Genomic DNA, 22,494 nt, shown 5'->3' with positions numbered 1-22,494 from the left:
AACGAGGTATCCTTCTGGGTCAAATTTCAATGTGATAATTACGGTGAAGAACACTCGCATAAGACTCACAGAAAGGCAGTCAAATCGGTCTCTTCCATCAATGTTACACCTTGTTAGTGATGTTAAACTGTTATTTCAGTGAATAGTATCTACCAAAGGATGCTGTTATTTGACAACCGAGATCTCACGATAGAATTAAGACAGATAAAAGGTAAGCTAGTCACTCATCAGACTAAGGGGACATCAAATGTCCAGAAAGCATGCATTTTTTCCAAAATGGTAGGTAGGAATAATAGTCCCAAGTTAAACAAATCCATTAACAGGTACATCAGCAGACATGCAATTTTCTTCCAACAGTAGTTTATATTTAAAAAAATTAAAAACTCAGAATGATATTAAAAGTATATTTCTTTATGGAATTACAGGTGCTAAGGAAGATGATATGATTAAAGCCATCAGGGGAAAAATAGACATGCTAATAATACAAAACAGGGAGAAGGCCCTCCAACAGCCCTAAAAACATTTTACAAAAAAAAAAAAAAAAAAAAAGGTCCTTTCGTTTCATAACCTAAAACCTCCAGGGGAAAAAAAAGAGTCTTCAAAATATTACTCTGTCTGTTCCAATACTGTGATATTTACATGCACGTTTAAGGCAACTTAGCCAAGACCGTGCAGGGATGTAAAAGAATCATGGTGAGTACATCCTGAAGTGAGCGTTACTAGCATTTTCAACACACAGACCCTGTGCCTGCCTACCTGTCTTTTTCCAGGACAACTGGCCCCTTCATTATAAAAGAAGTGCAGACACAGGTTTAAAAAATGTATGTTGCGGGGACAGTTGACAGATTACCGTTCACGGAACTCAATTTTACAATCCCAGGTATCACTGGCTCTAAGACAAACAGAGGTGATCAACCTTTTTTTGTCCTTGTACCTCCATACCCAGGTGACCATGTTCAAGCAAGCAGAAAGTTGATTTAAACCTCATAATGACATCAGTTTTAAGTCATCATCTCTCTGATAAAAAAAAAAAACACAAAAAACTGTGTTGTAGTCCAACATGACTGAATTCTCCAGCCACTTTGGGCAAGGGGTTAGGGGACACAAAACCAGCCTTTTGATTCCAAGAGAGATGGCTATGACACGGGTGGTTCACTTCACTAGGAGAAATGTTTATATTTGCGTTTATGCATTTTGGGCACACATAAAGACACCCCCTTAGACTATAAATATGCATCTTCTTAATGTTGCGGGGGCTAAAGCGTTAGAGCCGACTGCTAAGCATATCAATCAATGCCATGACTAGTGAATTACCTACCGGTGTCTCTGATATGTTACTGTAGAGATTACACTTCATGCATCACCACATTCATTTCTTTCACATTACATGTGAGCTTGTCTTGTCACTGCCCAATTGCCCTCTTTTGGACAGCTTAACTGATGGACTATAACAATGAACCTGAGTGAGCACACTTAATAGTATAGAAGCGGTAGGAAAAGACGAGCGAGGTAGAAGCAGAGTCCAGTGGGTGTGTCAGCCAGCCGGCGGCGTTGCCAACAATAAATACGAAGATGTAATTAATGCACGTTATAACATTTTGCAAGCACAAAAGTGCATTAGCCCATGTGTCTTCCCCGCCCGACCCCCACCCTGGCATTGCTCAGTTACCAAATCTTCTATTTTGACAGCAATGGCGATATTGATTATATATTGCGTGGATGAGCAGTAATAGCAGGAGGAGGAGGGGAGGTGAGAGGGAAGTTAAAGGAGGAAAATGTCCTGGTCTCAGCATTAAGACATAAAGAAAACCCAAAGAACCTCAGGAGGGACACAAGGTGGTTGTGGTTGACTCAAGAGACTCAAGGCAGACATGCCTCACTGGCTCCACCTGACACCAAAAGTTACTGAACACATGGCCATGCCTTCAGCACCATGAGGGGAGAAAGAGTTTTCATATTATGAACTGTCTTCATAGTTCCAAGACACCAAAGGTTTTAGCTGCCAGTCTTGAAGGCGCACATACACATACACCCGAGTCCACCATGGGCCGTGAAGAGGCAAATGAAATCCACTGTTCCACGTAAGGACAGAGGAACTGTACTTCAAAACACAGCATGACTTTCTTCTTTCCTTCCCTCCTTCCTTTCCTTCTGGCTGGTTCTGAATGATTCATTTGTATATCACATTACCCACGTGAAAGTTAGAGTTGCTGCAACCCAGAGGGATGTCCTAGGAACAGCAAAAGTACTCATTTCTGTCTGACGGGCAACATCCATTGAAAGAACATGTCAATGGCTTTTCCAAAGAAATTTCTAAATCCATGAAATCTCACTCCTTTTTGAAGAGCTCCAATTCTCAAAAATGAGCTGGAGATGGACAAGTTACCTGTTCTAATAGGTGTAGTAGAATCAACTTGCTCAAAAACCAACAATCAAGTGAATGCAAAAGAGAGAGATTCCAACAGAAAACCCCCTTGGTTTCTGTAACAGCAAGAGATGAATCACAATTGTTTACCTGAATTCCTCCCTAGATGTTAAAAAGAGACATTTCAAAGGCATTACTACGATTTAAAACAGAGCAAGTTACAGGATGTACAATGTATCCAATGTATCTTAAAATGACTAACGAAAGCCTTCAAGAAAATGTATTTGTGATTCCAAACCGAAAATGTAAGAAGATCTGATTAAAATGCTCCATTAAGACAGAGCAGTACTGCCTCCTCTCTTGCAACATTTTGATCCTGTGACATTGGTGAAGTCTGCAGACCGCCCTATGTTGTCATCTTGGCACTCACAAGCCCTCTGGCTTCTGGAAGGGTCCATCACTGTTACCTGAGCTGGTTTTGCCTCTAAGTGCACAACTGCGTGTTTTAAACAATCTCCTTCATGATGAGCTGGAAGGAGACCCCACTCCCCTCCACCCCCATCACTGCCCCAGGTCTTGAGAGACCAATGCCTTCTGCATCATCAACGCTTACCTTGAGTGAGAGGTTGGAGGGGAAGGGCGGGCTGCCCTGGCTGGATGGTTAGAAGGCCCTGGCGCTGCAAAGACAGGAGGTGTTGCTGCTGTAACTGCTGCATCTGTAAAAGTTGCTGCTGGAAAGCCAACTGCTGGGTAGCCACCTGCTGTTGCTGAAAGAAATCAGGCAGGGAAAAAAAAAAAAAGAATGAGATGGCCACTGCCCAGGGAAGGTGAAATAGATGGTGGTCTTCAAATACCCTGTCATCAGCCAGGACTGAGAGTGGTCACCAGAGCTTCGTGGAAGGCTCCGGCTCAAGGCCGCCTTCAAGGGGACAGAGCAGAGCACCTCTGAAGAGAAACGAGGAGGCGGGGGGTGGAGGCCCTTTCTCCTGCCGGCTCCCACAGAAAGACAATTTGCCAGTCAAGGCAGTTTCTCCTGTGGTTGGAAAGGCCTGAGTTTTTGCAGGCAGAACGTGGACTTCTAGACTCTGAAACCTGTAATGAGGCACACGAGAAGTCAGGTTTCACCACTCGAGGTCTAGAGGGATTTGAACCCTGAACCCTGAGGTGTGAAGGAGCAAGCTGCCTCTGTCCCGCCTGCACAGGGAGAAGCTTTTAACTACTCTGTTTATCACTTCTGACATAAATAAATGAGAAAAAATCAGACCTTTGAAGAAAAACTTCATCTAATATTGTTAATTAGCCATGACAAACGATGAAATAACATTGTAAATCTTTCATAGAAACAGCCACTAGATTTTAATTACACACATTCATAATTTAGCAAACAACATCGCACTCGGCTGTGAGTGCTTAATATGAAGGACACTTTAAGCTGCAGATGCCTTCGCTTGGCTTGAGTTTCAGAAACCCCAAGGTCTGCTGGCTGGTCGTGCTTCCCTACCTGCTTTGTTCTTGAAAAGAAGGGGCTCTGCGATATGATAAATATCTTTCTGTTGATTGGACAATGACAGGAGGAAAACTTTTGTTGTGTAAAACATCAATACATCATTCCTGTGTTTAGCAGGCCTTGCTCCAGCCAAAAAAATTAATGTAGATTTCCTCAGTAATTATCTGAGTGATAGAAAGATAATACAGTGCAGTATTACAATAAATAGAAGGAAATTATCTAATATCCTTAATCTGTGAGGAATCAAATCGAGGTGGAGGTCTTAGCCACATTATGGCTAACAATTATGAAAGAAAAATTAACCCTTCTTGGGGAAGGGAGTTCTGGAACCAGAAAGGAAAAAGAAAGGAAAAAGGTTCTTTAAGAAAAGCCACAAGATTTGTTTTCCTGATTCTGAGTATTATTCAAAACATGAGAGAGACATTCCCAACCAAGAGGACTACATAACCCTTTCAGAGCCTCTCCTAACTACACTTCACAAACAACTGCATTCACTTAACCTAACACATGACCTTGATCTGATACATCCATAAAATGGCATATATACCAAGACCTTCTGATGCAAAGTTCAAAGGAGGAGAAAAATAGTGGTTTCCTTTTGGTCTCCATGTAGTTTATTTTACAGTAAAAACCATCATTCTCATATTAGCAACCAATTTCAGACTTACTACCATGCCACTGAGAAAGTTAATTGAGTTTCACTCCAAAAAACAAATTCTATACCACTAACAACAAAAATTTAAATAAATTTAAATGAAAAGCCAGTGTTTTCATTTGAAGAACAGCATGCATAAAATGATCCAATTGTTTTCACCCCTTCCCAAGTTATCACATTAATGTAAAACCCAATGATAGTTATATTCATGTCAAAATGATTTTTTCACTTCTTCAACAGATATTAATTCATGACGCGTTTACAAAAGGTGGGGGAGGGGAGGAAGAGAAGAAAAAACAACATGGGTGCAATAAAAGATGAGGGATTCAGCTCCTGCTGAAGTAGAAAGTCATGGGGCGGGGGTGCCGGGGTCTGCGGAGGGTGTTTCCTGTCCAACTGTAAATGAAATGTTTAGAAATTCTGTATTTATATAAAATGACTGATGGCTGCTCTGTTGTCTCTGTGGCCATCCCTAGGAAAAGCTCCTGAGAGCTGTCCGTGTTTGAAAAGCCAGGATATAAAAGTATACAAGGCCCATTGTCCAAAGAAAGAATTTAAAAGCAACACTGGTTGCCAAACTGTGCTCCCCACCCAGTTACCAAACACAGGATACGAGCCGTTTGTTTACTTCTCACAATTGAATGCATACAAAAAAGGTCTCCGCGCAGTCCCCTGGACAGGTCAGTAGTCGGTGTTAAAATGCTAAAATGCCCTGATAAACCTTGCATTTCGGATCCCCTCCCTAGCTCTGCAGTCAAAGGTCTGTTTTCCTTTCTTCGGCTCCTCCCTACCGCCTAACATAAACTGTCATAACTACCCAGGACAAACGGCCCTTTTAAAACAATCAACTTAGCCTACCTCGCCCGCACAGGATGGGATCTTTTTTTGTGGCCTGACTTAAAATTAACTCTGCCTTCGCTTTTCCACACCCGTCCTGTCAAATAGTAATGAGCCGTCACTTAAGAACTAGCTGTATGGGGCTACAGAGTGCCCATCTTCCCAAGAAGGTCTCAGGTCTGAACTCAACAACTTGAGGCAACTTTAGGGAAAAAAGAGGCTAAAGTATGTTGTTCTGGCCCAGGATCAAGTATCTTACTGCAGAGGTGATCAAAAGAGGGAAAAGGCGGGGAGAGGGTGGCTGACGATTCAAAATTATGAGCCACTAATGACTGGGGATTCAGTAAATTAATACACTTGTTCCATCTGTCAACATCCAAGTTCAAACCTTGTTAAAATCCTAACCAGCAGTCCACATCATGAAATTACTACCATGTGACTCTACTTCATGGTAGCACAAAAGGACCACCACCAGCATAGTACTTTCAGGAGGCTCCCCCCTTACCTGAGGGACATAAAGATAGCCTGGTCATTGTTACGACAGGACCTGGTGACATTCAGTGGTGCTGTGAACACACCAGTAGAATCCAAGGGGACATGCTGTAGGTCTGGGCCCGCTCACCCCTCAGGATGTGAAGGCAACACCACCTTTACCATCAAAATGGATGGTGAAGTGTGACCGCAACATACCCAGTGTCCTGGAGACGCTGAACACTACCTCTGTCACGTAACCACCGTCCCCCTGGTTCAGACAGAGTGGCCCCCTTTTCTCCCCCACCCCCCTCCCAAATTCCAACACCACCAGCGTGTCTGTGCACCCGAGATGCCCCTTCCCTTTCTGAAGGCAGCAATTTGGGCGAGTTAACTTTTATCCTTCCTTCTGCTGTGTAACTTTCGCCTTTGCATTTCTTTATCTGCCCTCTGAGCTCATCTGAACTTTCATGTTCTCCCAGCATGCAGACGTGCATTCCAAACTATGTCTAACAGACCAAGTAAGAGGTTAATAAGAAGTGGCAACAGAAAGGAAAAACACAATCCCTGGTAACTGATAAGAATGACAGTGCGGCCCTTTTTTGTTTGTCTTCAAATATAGAGTTAAAGATCTTTAAAAAACTAAATTTTGATGCCTTTGAAAAGAAAGAAGCACAAAATAACAACAGGGGGTTATTGCCTGCGAGCCACAGGGGAGAAACTCCATAATTCTTATTCTCCCTTTTGAAGGCTGTTAGAAATCTGATTCAAAAAAGCAACAGCAGAAGGGGAAACCTCTTGAGGCTGTAACCATTTCCTGTGATCATGCATAATGTGCTTCAAAAGTGGGTTTTTACCAATTCTGTTGATCAATTGCACCTCCTTCATATCCCTTCTTTTTTCTGCTGTGTTTACATCTGATGTGACTCCGTGACAAGCACTGTCTGAGACTGTGAAACAGGCCTGTCATGTTGATTTATGGGCGCATCAAACCACAACTTGTCCAAACTGAAGCTCGCAGTTCATTAATTAGAGAGTTGTGACTTTGAAGTCAGCTTTCAGACTGTGGTTTTTAACATTTGGCTTAATTTATATGCTCTTGAATGTGGATCTCTAAGGAAAAAACTGAAATTCCCTTCTTGTCTTTGAACTTCTTTTGACCGCACAATAATCATTTCTTTGTCCAGAGTGATGCCTGCAATCCCAGAGTCATTAACGCGCATTGAACTGCCACTGATGAGTAAGCCCTACTGAATTAGAAAAACAGCCAGCAAAACAAAGCTGAGAGCCTTCTGCACAGTGATATCTCACAATTACATGCCTTCCCTCCCTGTGCCATTTCCATTTTAATTACTGTTAGTCCTTTAGATTTACATTTTAGACACTTTTTAATCTGTTCCCTTTTTTATTATAGCAGCACCCGGTAGCGCGGCACCGTACTTAAGGTTGTGTCAGCAGTTTCATTAAAACACCTCCTCCCCTTCAGCCCCAAACTGCCCCTACTCTGCAGGGGTTTCCATCCAGGCTGCTAACCAGGACTCCAGGGTGAACCCTTGGCAGAGCAAGGAAAATGTACCCAGTTTGTGCAGAGCGAGGAACCGGCACAGTGAGAATGGCTGGGTCATTCCCAACGTGCGAAAACAGGCGTTTCCAGGCACCCGTGCTCCTGAGACGGCCAGGGACAGAGTCACCTGGCAGGACTCCTTCTAAGCTGAAGGCAGGGGCTGCCTGCTGCAGGCCAGCAAAGAAGCTGTTCAGCGGGACTGCGAGCTGTTTACCAAGATCTACATTGTCATTCCGAGGAGAATACTCAAATGCAAAGAATTTCAGTCCACCGTGAAAACATGCAGAGATAAGTGACATTGGATAACTTTGAAACGGGAAGAGAGATGTCACGATAACACACACATGCCCAGAGATACTCCCTCATCTGACCAAGCCTCGGCCACACTGAGTCGCATAGAAGGTAGGACAGAAACCCTGCCTGGGAAGGTCTTCCCTTCTGTTGAGAGAATCCTGTTACCTAACTGGGCAGTAGGCACACGTGATCACCATGCCCACTTACAAAGGCCTGCATACACAGAAGATATCGCAATACACAAGTTCTTCTCAGGAAGACACAAATAATCCAAGCCTGCCATTAGCAATTATGAACCATGCAACTTGGAAGAAGTTGTTCAACAAAGATGGGGTGTTCTGAACCCTGCTCTAACTTTTGGCATAAGGGATTCTTTTTCTGAAGGCAAAAGCCATCACCAACACCCAAGCTCTTGGAGCTGGGAGAAAAAATATCAAGTGCACGCCCAGGTAAAATTTCACTGGGAGCACTTCACCTCCCCCAGCTAAATCTCAGCTCAGCGGTGCGTTTGCAAAAGTCACCCTAAAGGTTCGGCCCAGCCTCCTCTTCCCAGCGCCCATACGAGGTACACCTGTAGCAGTGTTCAAAAATACGTGGCAGCCAGTGAACAGAACCCAGAAAAATCTGAAAGAAAACAGGACAATAACTCTCAGTCTGAAAGCTGAGAACCGATAGAGTCAGCTCAGTTGTGCAATCATTTAAAAGATGAATGACAGTTTAATAGCCATGAGATAGTCCTCTGGGATCTGTGGTTTGAAAGTAAAATATGTATTGTCGGTACCTCTTTAGGCTGTTTTCCAGCATGTTGTTGTAAAAGTTGAAGCTGCAACTGTTCCTGTTGTTTTTTATAAAACTCTTGAAGCTGCTGCTACAAAGGAAAAAGAGGACGGTAAGTAACAGAGGGCACTGCCAAGCCACTGTCCCTTTCGGTGCCATACACAAACTGTGATTTGAAAAATAGCATCCTTTTATCTGTAATGGCCTGACCTTTAGTTTGAAACTCGACAATAAATTTCAGTGCATGCTGACTCTTCTTGGCATTATTGTTTGAAAAGTAATCTCCAAAATGAACTGATGAAAAACATACCATTTTTCTACACAAACTAATTAAAAGAAGGCAAGGAATGACCTTTGATTGTACAACAAAGCTAAAGCGCCCTTGCTGAGGGAGTCTGGTGAATCTCTACTGCAGATTGTGCATGCTCACTCAGTGTCAGGCTCGGGCGGTGCTGGGGGCTGTTCCGTGTGGACATCACCGTGTGGCCAGTTTCCTCTGCATCCAGTCCCCACCACCTTGCCTCAGCAGCTCCCATCACTATGGTCCCGAATCCCCTCTATCTGGTTCAGGGGTCCATCAAAGCAGACTATGAGGTCCCCATGGCACCATGGCAGCCAGAAGTTTACTTCAGCATCAGCAGACACAAAAGGGGTAAAACCAACTGTGCACCTGACCGTTAACAAACTCCAAGATGTTTCCTGATGTTGAAAAGTTCTGTTCGCTTCTGAGTTGAAATGGGGACTTTGAGAGCTGTCACATTTAAACCTGCTCCTGACGTGCTCTCCTTTTGCTTTGATTCACACCATTTAGAAGCCTCTGGGCTTACCAAATAAAAGAGCGCAAAGCCCCCTAAGCCGAAAAGATCTTACTTCTACCAAGTCCAATTACAGCCCTAATCTCAGTCCGTCGGGTACTCTCCCGGCCCAAACCCTCACGGCTTTGGCAGGGTCCCTCTCTTTCAGGGATGCAAAAGCAGTTGATCACCCAGGGACCAATGTACATCCCACCCCACGTGCCTCGCTCTGCTTACTGCTTCGATGGGCAAAAGAGCTGCTCAGGTGAGGGCAAGTATGAATGGAGGGGTGGGGCCCTGGAGGCATGGGATGCTGGGGAAGGAGGAGGGACCATTACCTGTTGAAGCATGAGGGCCTGCTGCTGCTGGAGGAGAACCTGGAGCTGCTGAGGGCTCAGCACTTGCTGCTGGAGAATCTGCTGCATCTGCTGGGGAGTGATAACTTGAGGTGTCATCATAGCCACTGACACGGGAACCTAGAACGTTAACGAAGGATAAATAGGAAGCCAGGAAATCGCACACCCACAGCACTCAGCCTTCCACGTTCAGTGACAGACTGTCTTCAGCCTGCTTAGAGGACTGACCCATTTCCCATATGCGATTCCTCTGTCCAAAGGGGATGCAGCCACGAACTCTAATCAATCAAGTAGTGGATTTCAAATAAAGAAACATAAAACAAAACCTTGCAGCCACTGACAAGTGTTCCTGAGAGTTGGTAAGCAAACAAGGAGTAAAAGCTTAACATAAGCTACCCGGAGCTAAGGTTGGTGTGACGTCAGTTGCTTAATGAGTTTTTGGTCATAGTGAGATACAGGAAGTTAACACCAACTTGAATTATAGGGAAGAAGTTTAACGGGAACCAATATTTTCCCAGCTGGAGCCAAAACAATCAGTCCTCTGCGGACAGTTATTTTGAGAACAGTGCATGAACACCGAGTCCTGTGGACAACTGAACCTTGGGTGCACCTTGCGAACTGCAACACAGACCCTTTCTATGATGCCTTGTACCCTTCCCTGTTCACCCAGCACACAGATGTCTCAATTCTTTCATAGTATAAAAGCCGCTTTCCATGACATTTCAGTGGCAAACAGCTACAGTGATGAACTTGATAGCATTTCATATTTGCAACTGTTAACAGGTTTCTGCACGGGCATCTCTGCAAGAAACCTGCACACTGTATCTGAAAGGATGATGTCTTGTTCAGATAAAACACTGACATTAAAATGACAGGCTGTCTTGGCCAAGGTTACACAAATTGTATTCAAGCGGATACCTAATGACAATGCTATGAATTCTGCAAGCTTTCTAGAATGTAATTTAGCTATTCAAAATAATCACTGCACTTGTGTTTAATTTGCAGACTACATGAGAACCATTTTGTCAGGCCCCGTAATACAAGAAGACTATTTCATGAAAAATTATCCCCCCCCAATAAAAAGATAAGGAAAGGGGAAAAAAAAATGAAAGAAAAGACAAAACCTGTATGTCTTTGAACAGTAATATTTAAGCATCTTACTTTTCTTTGGTTTCTAATCAAACATGTGACAGCAAGAAGCTAGAAGCAGTAAAGGATATACTTTGTTAAAAAGGATCTGCTGTCATCTCATGTATTACAATAAAAGGTACTAATAACATGTTTTGCACTTTGCCTGTGTGCCACTTAGAAAAAAAAAAAATCCGGCAGACAATAGCTGATCAGAAGATAAAAGAATTAAAAAAATCTTTCAGGGGAGCAGTAAGCAAAAGGGAGAAATGCAGTATTAATTTTATATAACACAATGTCTTAATATGCAGTTTATCTTGACTTTTTCACATGATTTGTCCTGTCATTTGCATAGCGAGCTCTCATTCCTAATTTCACAGTCATTATGCACTGATGTCCCGATTTCTCAGCATCACTAATTTTGATGAACTAAAAATGGTTCCTGAAGGTCAGATGCATATACAGTGAACAGCCTCCACTGTTGTTGTGGGCATGTTTTGTGTTGGGGGATGTTTACATGCAAGTCTCTCATCGTTTGGAAAACACTAGCTGGAACATTTGAAAATTTTCATTAGCCCAAGTCTGGAAGGTCATCATCAAATTCTTCCTACTGCAGTGGCCTTTTAAGTGTAGATGTAGATACACTGTAATTTAAAACAGATGGGCATGTCTGAATATTTTTATATGCAAACAGGGACAGATGTATATGAATGGATAAATCATCCTTTTAAAAAGATACTCCGCCGCACGAAATATCACCAATGATGAGAACAGTGAACTTGCATTTAATCTAGGACAAACACCAAGAAGACACTATCCAAACATCTAACCATCTAGAAATTAGTTCCAATTAGTTGACTCCGTCTTCATACAGGAGAAACTTTCTGAATGCTTCAATCTGTATTGGGTGCCAATCACTATCTTTTGAGCAGCAAAAGCCAACATATCACGATGGGAGTTTACTTTTCCTTGAGAGTTGCATCATCACACAGGGAGGTTTGATTAAGCAAACAAAAGAACCATGTTTAAGGTTTCTTTTTTTCGCCCTGCATTTCTTGGATGATATACAAAATAAATATTCTTGAGCCAAATTTCTGATGGTGATGAACAGGAAAATAGACAGGAACAGGGTGGTGTAAGATCTAAGCTGGTGATGCACGAGAAATTAACAGTATTCTAACAGAAACCACCATAGACAGTCTCGTGCTCACAATTTTTAAAGTGACTGTGGAAACCCTATGTTAGAAATGGGCACCAGAGAACTTTTGGGCGTGAGAGAAGAGTCAGCTATCCTGGTTGGTTTGGTGGTCACAGAGGTGGATACAATTGCCAAAATCCTTCCAACTGTCTACTTAAAACAAATACATTTTATCATATGTAAATTATGCTTCAACAAAACAGATCTAAAAGTTTAAAAAAGGACTTATGCCCACAGATAATTTTTAAATCCCCATATACAGTCAACAGTTTAAATCTCCTTTCCCCAGAGTTTTTATTCAATATCCATAGTCATGTTACAGAACAGTAAAATGATCTTGAGTCTCCCCTTCTTTTTCCCCCGTGGACATCTCCATGGAGGTGGTGACGAACAATCAAACGCTTAAAGCAGCAGACAGCCAAAGGAGGGAAAGGGGCGAGAAGCCTGAGTAATCCTCCAGCCTGGTGACAGGTCTCTGAATGAGCAGAAGTGGGCTATCAGATCCTGACGGCCTCAGCTCTGCTTTTACATCTGAAACCACATTTTCACACCAGTTAACGCTGAGCTTCCAGAGTGGGCTCGAGCTTCATTTATAAACGTAATGAAACTGAGATTTTCCCCAAAGTTTCTCCTCCAACATGTCATGAAAATCAGTTATGGAAAGCTTTCACAAACATAGCCAAACGAACCAGAAACCATTGTGGGGTGGAAAAGGAAAAGAAGAAGAAATCTGAACACAGTGTGAGGCTTTAAATAGTTAAGAATTATAGCCTACATATTCACTGCTTTAGCTCTCGATGTCCAACTTTTTCACGTAGCTAGTCCCTACTAATACTGGGAATCAAAGGGCATGCAGTACCAGCGAGAGGCTATTACAGCCCACACTTTATTGCCCATTACTACTGAGGTCATTAGCGGCAAGAGTGATTGTACTGGTCTTAACCTATTGATCACTGTAACTACTATCATTTAATCCTGTGTTGAATGTCTGGAAAGCAGCTAAAGGCACACAAGAGAGAGTGCTTCAGCATTGAGAAATATGGCCAAGGATTTGAAATTACACTTTGATTCATAAAATCTAGCCACTGGTTTAAATCAATAGTATTTAAAACAGTCATGTGAGTTTTTAACTACAGCGCTCTAGTATTTATGAGCTCCTCTTTCAGAGTATTCAGTCAAAACTAAACTCCCCCCCACCAATTCCATGCATCTACCTTACCCTCCTTGAGATAAAAACATTAATTTCTGAGGTTTGTGTGCTACAGGGCTCATGCCTTAACTAGGAGTTCAAGCTCATTCTTGATTTCTTTCTCAAATGACAGTTTAAATGTAATGCAAAAAAAAAAAAAAGTATCCCCGATACTGTAACTACCTTAACTCTTTGAGTATATAGAAATGAGTATGTTTTATGAGTTAACAATGAATCATAGAAGGCAATTTATGAAGAACGAGAATGATTCCGTCTAGCTGCCTTCAGGGATCAGAAATTCAAATTAAACTTCTGGCAGACATTTAAAGAATGCTAGCATACAAAACTGAATTTAAAACACACACACACACACACACACACACACACACAGTTAACACTCTTTAGTTGAGTTTCAAGAGGAAGTCAGGAATTAAAAAAAAAATTGCTTGATACACTGCTGACTGATGGCAAGCGGGTGTGGCCCACCCCAGGTGCGCACAAACCTGCGAGCATGGCAGCCCGACGGCTGTGCCGGCCATCGGGGCGCTGTGGTGCGCGCCTGCGCTGCCTTCCCACCCTCGTTCTCGGCACAACAAGTGGATGGTCAAAGCCCATCCACTGCTGTGTAAATTCTCCCTGATGCAGTTTTCTTTTACTTCCAAACGGCTTTATAAAGCAGCTGAACGCTAGAAGACCACTGAAATAATCTGGCTTATTTTTCCCCTGCATCCTCAATGGGGAAAGGTAGGTGAGGGGGAAGGGGATAGTGTAAAAAGCAAACAAATAAATAAGAACACCCACAGAAATAATACTTTATTTCTAATCCCAGAGACAATAGGAGGAATTGGGTGGGAGGGGAGATGACACAATATAAATACTGAAAATAACATGTCATCCTTTTTTTTTTTCTTTCTCTTTAGTTTATACTCAACGTTAACTCTAAGTAAATGCTGCCAGGTATAAATACACAGAGATCTTGGACATGAGCATATTCTCATAACTGCTATGGGTACAAATAATGCAAATGTAAAGATAAACACATTTAAAGTATTGTTGTATTTCCATTTCTCTGGATTAATAATTTAGAAACTGTTGTTCATCTCTGGTTATTCACTTCATGGATGTCCCAAGGAACTGAAGTCCTTTCTAGATCTAAGGCTCTACCTGGATGATAACTGACCAGGTTAGGCAGTGTTACTTGGTTCATCAAGTAAGAGCAAATGAATTACATTAGAATGTTCCACAACATCAAAGCAGAACCAAAGAAAATGGCTCCCCATGTGAAAACAAAAAAACAAAAAAACCTATGTCAAATTTGATATGTTTATACAGAAGCTAGCCTGTGTGAAAGGAAAGAAATAGCAAGCCCCCCTCCAAGAGAGACCAGTGTTCATAATTAATAACCCAGTGGATACAACTGATATATCACCAAACAGAAAAGTTAGAAAGCTTCTATCTATTCCCCATGGTATTTAGAAAGAAGGAGGAAAACACACACACAAAATCCCCCAAAAGCCACAGATAGCATGTGAGGCAGCTATATCATACTGGAAAGAAAATATGTTTCTGACATAATATTTCAGTCTTCAAAAAATTTTTTAAAAAGCATGCTATTCATGTGTAAAGTATAATTCTGTTTCATTATAGAATTCTGCTTTTTGTATAACTCTTTTAGGCTTCGCTATTTTGCCACAATACTGTACAAAGCATTAAGGCAGGTAATGGTTATTATATTAATGCAAAATCATCTAAGTAGTCAGTCATTAGCATAACTGTTCTCTCAGTAACAATACAACCACCTATTAAAATTTTAGGGGAAAAAGGACCTCTTTAAAATGCAATTAGCATTTCATTTTTTATCATTTTGTTTATTACATTCTATCAAAAAGGGCTATCCTTCTTTCAAGAAGAACTGTATGGCCAAGACTTGACTGCCAATCAGGTGTTATTTCAGGTTATCAAGCCTAATAAGCAATCTCTAAGCCTAATAAGCAACGTTCTCTGAGCTCTTCTTTTGTCTCTAAATTGTAAAAAGTGGTATAGATTCATATTTGTTTACAGCACAGGCATTCATGGGACCTCCACTGCTCTCTCCCATTTCCCCACGCACATAAGGTTACTCTCTGAGTGCCAGTGTAATTGTTTTAGCTCTAATAAATATCAGCTTCATTCGCATAAAAATGTAAAGTTTACATGAATTAAATCGCTTCCCCCATTAGCGACCGTTAAATACAGGAAACAATGGAAGCTATACATGAAAATAATCATCCAATAAGCCCTGATCTTTTCAACCTGTCAACTATTATTATTATTATTATTAATATTATTATTTAAATCCAGAAAAAAGCTCCTCTTTCCTTGTTCAGTCTCTTTCTCTTGGAAGAGGGATAGAAAACAATTTAGTGCACATGGATCAAACCTGCTATGATAGTTTATCTTAACAACAACGAAAATGGTCTTTTAGGACTGCAAAGAGGAGGAGAGAGAACTATTCCAAGAAGGCACCTCAGAAAACATTCTAGCCACAGTCGTGAAGAAAAAAGGAAGAGGCCTTGGCTAAATAAGCTCCATTATATTGAAGCATTATTCAAAAATAGTGCAAGGGAGGGCAACTGTATCCATCTTATTTGACACACACAGAGGATTAGAATAAGGAAAGACAACTTGGAGACATGGTTGTAGATCAACAGATACTGTTAGATGAAGAAAAATTAAATGTTGATCTTTTGCACATCACACATTTTCTACAACTAAGAATTAAATGGACAGGTCTTCACATTTTAACCAGCACTGAAAATATAATAGAGGTGCTTAACTACATTTTTATTTTTTATTATTTACTGAGATGGAGGGGGGGATTTTAGTTGAATTTGAACATACAGGTAGGCCAAAATTAGATCATTACAAAGTTTTTAAGACCTGACTGAGGGTGCAATCACTTTTTTTTTTTCCTTCAGAATTACAACTTCTGTTTCTCAAATTATGTAGTTTCCCATGCCAATTTCCAACACGTTATCCATAACAATTAAACTAAAGGGTGCAAATTAGATTCTAATGAGAAAACATCAGTTGCTTCTCTGACAATCTCACCATTCACTGATTTATTTCTAATGAAGACAGAGCCCAACCCAAAGCTCCTTATGTGATAAAGGACAAAACATGTTCAAAAACGCCTAGTAAAAATCAAGGCAAATGGGAAAGCCAGACCCACCCTCATGAAGTGGTGTGACAATTAGAGTAATTGTACAAAAAACCATCTTCAGGACAAAGTAAAAGAAATTAAGCTGCCACAACTGTAACAGGTTAGATGAAAAAAATCAAAATTTAATGTATTCTCCCCTGTGTCATCTTGTTTTGTCAAGACATCAAATAGAATTGGGAAGTACAAAATAACAAGCCCTTGAGAAATCACAGAAGCCGACCTTTTTGATGTTGTTGATTTACCTTGTTCTCAGTTATTTGAACAATGATGTTTCAGATTTAAAGGCCAGATAAAGCTTAAAAATTAAAACATGATACCAAGGTATCCCCCCAAAAGTGCACCCTAACATTTAGCCTGCAACTTCATTGATTAGCTGCTTTCAACCAGATTGGAAAAGGAGGCACAGTGCATGTATTCAATATTTATTTCTCTCATTCTAAATTAATTTCTCTTCAAAAGCTGCCAGGTTGGAAGAAAGACTCAGAGATTACTCCTACAATCCTCAAGTCGAGGCCCAGTTCAGGTCTTTCCAGATAATTCAAGTTCCCACAACCTGCAGAGGACTGTTCAGCTAAGAGGTAACTGAGTTTTCTCTTTTTAAAAAGAGTAAATAAAGGTGAATATAGAAAGCCATTTATGAGGAGGGGGAAAAAGTACTGCACACTTAGAAATGACTCAAACCAATGTCCAGAAACATCATGCTGCTGCCAAGAACAGAAATCTTTCACCAAAGAGCAACAAATTCAAATTTATCCCCAAATCTAGGCATGTAGGTATACACAAAGTCCATTCCTTCTCTGCCCCCAGAGAGCTACAGAGTATCAGCAGCATAACTCCAAGTCTGATATATTTTGTACAAAGATGTATAGGATCAATGTATCACTCGATAGCTTTCTCAATTTTTACGTGTAGATGGCTGCTTCTACCACAGCATACACAGCAGTAAAAAAAAAAAAAAGAAAAAGAAAAAGAAATCTGTTTAAAAGGCACTAAAAGTAAATAACCAAGTATTTACAATCACTAGGAGAATCTGTAAGATCGAGACTATCTAATAGCTATTAAATTACTCTAATTCCTTGTCATCAAATTCATATGCATTTTAACACATAACAGACACATACACAGGCACTATGCATTTATTTACTCGAACCTTTTCTGGTCAACTGTTGCTGCCTAATACTCCTGCTTGTAAACCACACTCAGTCACAGAACTACCTGAAGTGGATTCTGACTACTCTATTTGTCCAATTCCTAAGAGGATAGCTATCCATTTCTCTTTAGTGGTGTTCATCTGCAACTAAATCACAGAATAAATTTCTTCAATCTTCTTTTTTGCCAATTCAAATTTTATTAACATTTTAGTTCTGGCTTAGACGCTGGTCACACTACCATTTCCTGACTGTCTTAGAAGCACTGTAGCTGCAACACACTTCTGCCACGTTAGCCAAAATAAAGCTGGAATTTCATTGCTTTTAATTAATCTGGATTTTAATTTCACTGTACCTTGCAATTGTGTGGAGGTTGGCTGAAAAGTTGCAGAACTGGTCAGTGTCATGAAAGAGTTTATCTTTCAAGTGACAGCTCCTGACAACGTGCAAAGACACGGTAGTGATGGTCAGGGTTTTGTTTTTAAGGTACATCTGACTGCAAACAACAAAAAAATTCAAGCCAACCATTCCTATCATAAGCTTTCTGATGATTTATGGTTTACCAACTGAGCAAGGTTACGCAACACTGCATGCCTTTAGATGCATTACTTCAGCTAGTTGAGATTTAATTAAGATCACAGCCTCTAAAATCCCTGTCAAATGAAAATTCAGAGAAGACAATACACTCTATAGCTTGATGCAGAATGTTTCCATTCTGTTCTCCGGAAAAATATGAGTTAATCTGTGTTTCTATGGCTGCAGACAAAAGTTCACTAATTTTATTTTCTTTTGACACTTAGGTTGTTTTCTATTGTGTATGTCATGAGATCATTCCCTTCCAGAGAAGGAAGGAAAAAAAAAAATTGAGAGTGAAACATGTTACAGAAAATGCACTTGACATTATTATCCGACATTATCATAGCTTAGCTATGATGTCATCACATCTTCATAAAATCAGTCCATGCTTAGGAGAGTTTCATTTAATGAAATATATTTATTTAAAAACACAACACAAATGGGAAATCTACCTTCCATGAATTACTCAGATTAAAGAATTGGCATGTTAGGCTCCTCATTTCCTTAACTGACCAACTTTTTATAAAATGAACTGCATATATGGTTAGAAAAGAAAGTTCTCGGGGCAAATGAGAGAGCATAAAGGCCATTACTTTCATTCTGTAAGTACTCCTTAAGGGTAATACACACACACACACATTTAACAGACTTCTTACAGATTGGCATTGACCAATTTTTTTCTTAAAAAAAAAAAAAATTATGATCACGTGGCCCTTTACCTAGTCCAACATATTTTTATTTGCATCATCTTAATATCTGGTTGCTTATCTCATGCCTTAGAAATGACAGGTGCTGGTAGTCTTGCTCTTGACAGGCCACTACACAAATAACTGTCTTGCCTGAAAGGGCTAATGCAGTACTAATGAACAATAAATCAACTTTGATTATCAAGTGTCAGCCCAATCCGTTTTCAGTTTGGCTCTATCACATCCTAGAATAAGTCAGCCAGTGTCTCTGGGTAGGCAGTCTGTATTTTGGTTTCATTTTTACACACTTTTCACTGAAATGTGTCAGGCAGCTACAAAGAATCAAGTAAAATGGAAGCAGACCTTTTTTCAATCTAAGTGAAGGGCATCAATTAGGAGAATGCGCTTCTGCCTTCATTCGGTTCATTTCAGGAGGAGTCTTAACATTCGAGAAAGCCTTGTATTCTTTTAAACGACAGTAACAGCACAGATCCTAAACTAGAATCCTAATGTGATCATGTTTGAGGTTTCTGACAATGACATGCTAGCTTGAACACTTCACCACATAAACCACCTTTGACTGCACATTCCTTTTGGAAAATCTATTACAACCAAACGAACAACAAAAAGCAATAAAAGGTCGCTACTAAAATAAAAACTTCACTCGATTTAAAGTAAAAAAAAAAAAAAAAAGCTCTTTTTAACACTGACTTCTTAATAAAATAAATGTAACTTATTTTTTCTTAAGCAGATTAGTCATTGATAGTATGATTCACATTTCCTGTTATCAGGCTTAATTTTCCCCCCAAATGTGTCACTTTCAGAATGCTGGAATCTATGGAAATTAGGTGATTTGCATTTTTAAATTGGCTTGATTAGAGCATTTGATCTGTGTGGACAAGAATATAAAATTAATAGATATTTTACTCTGAATCAGCAGGCCTTGAAGGAGTTAATCCCAAAGAGGAAGAGTCTATATGTACTTTGCTCTAAAACTTTACCACCCACTTCCTAAAGGTCCCCTCCTTCCCATCACGACACTTGGGGGTGGGGGCGGGGGCACAAGAAAGTCTCCTTTCCACTGACCGTCCTTCAGGCAGTTCTGACAGTTGAGTTTGCTACATTCAGAGACCGTTCAGATGGGAGCACCCCGTGGCAATTCCTCAGTCGGCTGCGCGTCCTAACCCAAACCCCACTCACTACTTAACCAGCAAAGTAATGCAGCAGAGGCTGAAACTCCCAAACCTGCCGGGGTGCCCCTCCATCGGCTTGCCCATTCTGGCCTGGGGCTTTATTCGTCTCCCCCCTCCTTGACTGTGTGTGAACTCCTTGAATTTGAACGGCTAAGCTGAAAATAGCCTAGACAGATATAGAAACAAACTATCAGAACCAAAGAAACATCTACATGGGTTACATTGAGAGGGAAGGCTCCCTGTATATTTCACACGCTCTGAAAGTGACATAAATCACACCCCAGAAACGTCCCCAGAAAGGAGTGATGGCGAGGGCTTTACCAAAGTGGCTGCCTGAAGGCCAGACCGGCAGAAAACGAGTCGCAAACGAAAAAAAAGAGCGAGCGAGAGCGCGAGAGCAAAACACAAGCAGGACTTCCTCCAACTCTCAACTACACCCCACCCATGAACATTAAAAAAAAGGGAGAGCAAGAGAGAAGGGGGGGGGGGGTGAGTGATCTCTCTCTTTCAGGACCCACAGGCCTGGAGCTGCTTCTTCCCACCCTTCCACTCCCTCCTCCGCCTCCACTTCCAGAGCGCAACTCCCACCCAAGTTGGTAAACAGCGATGGTTATTATTATTTTTCTTCCAAAAGACTCAACTTAGAAACCCTCGGGCGCTCCTGCCTTCCCCAATGAGGCCCCAGGAAGCTGGCACCGCGGAGCCCGGGAAGGAGAGCAGAACGGCGAATATCAATCATAGGGACCAACCTGACACTCTCCATGTAGCCGCCAGGCGCGCGGAGCCGGCTCGGGGCGCCCGCGCGGGCCGGGCGTGGGGTCCGGCGGCCTCGGCGTGCGGGCGGACTGCACGCGCGCAGGGGCGCTCCGGCTCGCGGGCTGACAAGACGCGCCGCGCCGCGCCCACCCGCCCCGCCCTGCTCCACCAATCACAACCCGCCTCTAAACACCCCGCGCCGCGCCGCGCCCCACACAATGGGCTCCGCGGCCCGTGCCCCGCGCCCGCGCCCCCGGCCCCCTCCTCGCGGCAGGTGAAATCACTCTCTGCTGAAACCCGGCTTTTGTTTCGGGAGCAACTCCGCTTAATTGCTGTTAACCCTTTGACCCGCCTCTGGCTGACGTCTGGGAAGCCGGGCGCGGCGCGCGTCTCTCCCTCCGGCCGGGGCTGCCGGGTCGGGGCTTTTTGGTGGGGTGGCGTGTTTGTTTCTTCTTGGAAACTGACAAAGAGTTGTCCCGGCCTTTCAGAGCAACCCGAGCGGCAAAGCAGGGGAACTGGCGCGCCCGGGCGCACACCCCGACTGCTTGGAGCAACTGTTGAGAATCGGAAGGGGATGCGGGGCTCAAAGGCAGCGCCGGAGAACTTCCTCGAAAACGGCCTTTGCGGGAGAACTTTCGCTTCGCGCCCTGGGGTTAACCCGGCCTTGGCCTCTTTTTATCCACCGCTCCCCACCCCCCGCCCTTTTCTTTCCTAGAGTCGGCTTCGCCAAAGTGTGCTTGTGCCCGCAGAGGAAAACTAACCCGACTCGGGGGTTGGAATAAATAACAACCAACGTGCCTTGTCGCTGAACCAAGCTACTTCCCCTCTAGAACGACAGCTGCTGAAGCAAGCATCTGCCACTCGTTCGCTAAGAAATAATTCTCTAAATTCCTTTCTTATTTATACAACAACAGCAACAACACTGGCTACTCTCAAGGAGCACTTGAAGATGACCTCTGTTAGAAGTAGTCATTGCTCTTTAAAGCTGAATACAGTGTGAGAGAAAAAAAAAAGTCACCAATATGCTAAACTTTGTTGGCTCAACTGGCCCGGTTTCAGTGCCAGGTTAATTTAGTCACTTTCGGCAGCTCTAGAAATCACCTCTCTAATTTACCTTTGTTCAATTTAGAGGAAAACTTTTGGCCTATGCTTACAAAACAAACAAGACTAACGTTTTTGTTCTTTTTCTCAAAATATTCGAGGCAAAAAAGTGGTTGTGACATCAATGATTGTTTTCCCTCAAAAAAAAAAGGGGGGGGGGCACAAATCCTAACCCAGTAATTTCAGTTTTACTTGAAAGTATTTTTCCATTTGAGGTGTTACTGTACACCAGAAAGCATATTGATAATATTTCCAATCAAGCAAATATCTGAATTTCAATCAGGTCAGCTGGGGAGCAAGCAATTCCATTAATCTGGCAATAAAAGAGACAAAAGCGCCAGTTGACTGTCAACTTAAGATCAGATGTTAAATGGGCGCAGCACAGTCTGCGCTCCACCCTAAAGTGTTTTTGTGTTAGATAACAAATTTATTAATGGGATTTTTCAGGTCACAAAAATGTGACCCCACCCTCTCATGAATATTCAACAGAGAACCAAGGGCTTCTTTTTTGGGGAGAGGGGCCTTAAATCTGCCAGTGTACCATGAATCAGTAGAGTTCTGACTCTTAAAGAGACAAGGCCCTCCTCCTTCGGTAGGGGCTGGCAGGGCCCCAAAGACAGGAAATAAAAATATAGGAAGTTCTCTCCTACCAAGGCACAGTGAGAGAGGAGAAATACTCATTTCAAAATCCACATGT

At 42.0% G+C, this 22,494-nt stretch overlaps 1 protein-coding gene across 29 annotated transcripts in view; it reads right to left on the bottom strand.

Moving 5' to 3' along the window:
* Positions 1 to 22,494, bottom strand: part of FOXP1 (forkhead box P1) — a 627,865-nt gene that overhangs the window by 85,711 nt on the left and 519,660 nt on the right. For 24 of the 29 annotated variants that reach the window (XM_061397383.1, XM_061397378.1, XM_061397365.1 and 21 more), the window contains 3 exons: positions 9,603 to 9,740; positions 8,475 to 8,561; positions 2,979 to 3,132 (listed from right to left, as the gene is read on the bottom strand). In XM_061397383.1, the coding sequence (XP_061253367.1) occupies positions 2,979 to 3,132; positions 8,475 to 8,561; positions 9,603 to 9,740 (379 nt within the window). Of the gene's footprint in view, positions 1 to 2,978; positions 3,133 to 8,474; positions 8,562 to 9,602; positions 9,741 to 20,689; positions 20,802 to 22,494 lie in introns of those variants that run through there. The other 5 variants (XM_061397377.1, XM_061397381.1, XM_061397386.1 and 2 more) reach the window with 3 other exon arrangements.

Source organism: Bos javanicus, chromosome 22 (assembly GCF_032452875.1).
Source record: "Bos javanicus breed banteng chromosome 22, ARS-OSU_banteng_1.0, whole genome shotgun sequence".
Classification (NCBI taxonomy): domain Eukaryota; kingdom Metazoa; phylum Chordata; class Mammalia; order Artiodactyla; family Bovidae; genus Bos; species Bos javanicus.
The sequence above is the reverse complement of the archived record's forward strand: the minus strand, read 5'-3'. Positions and strand labels throughout refer to the sequence as shown.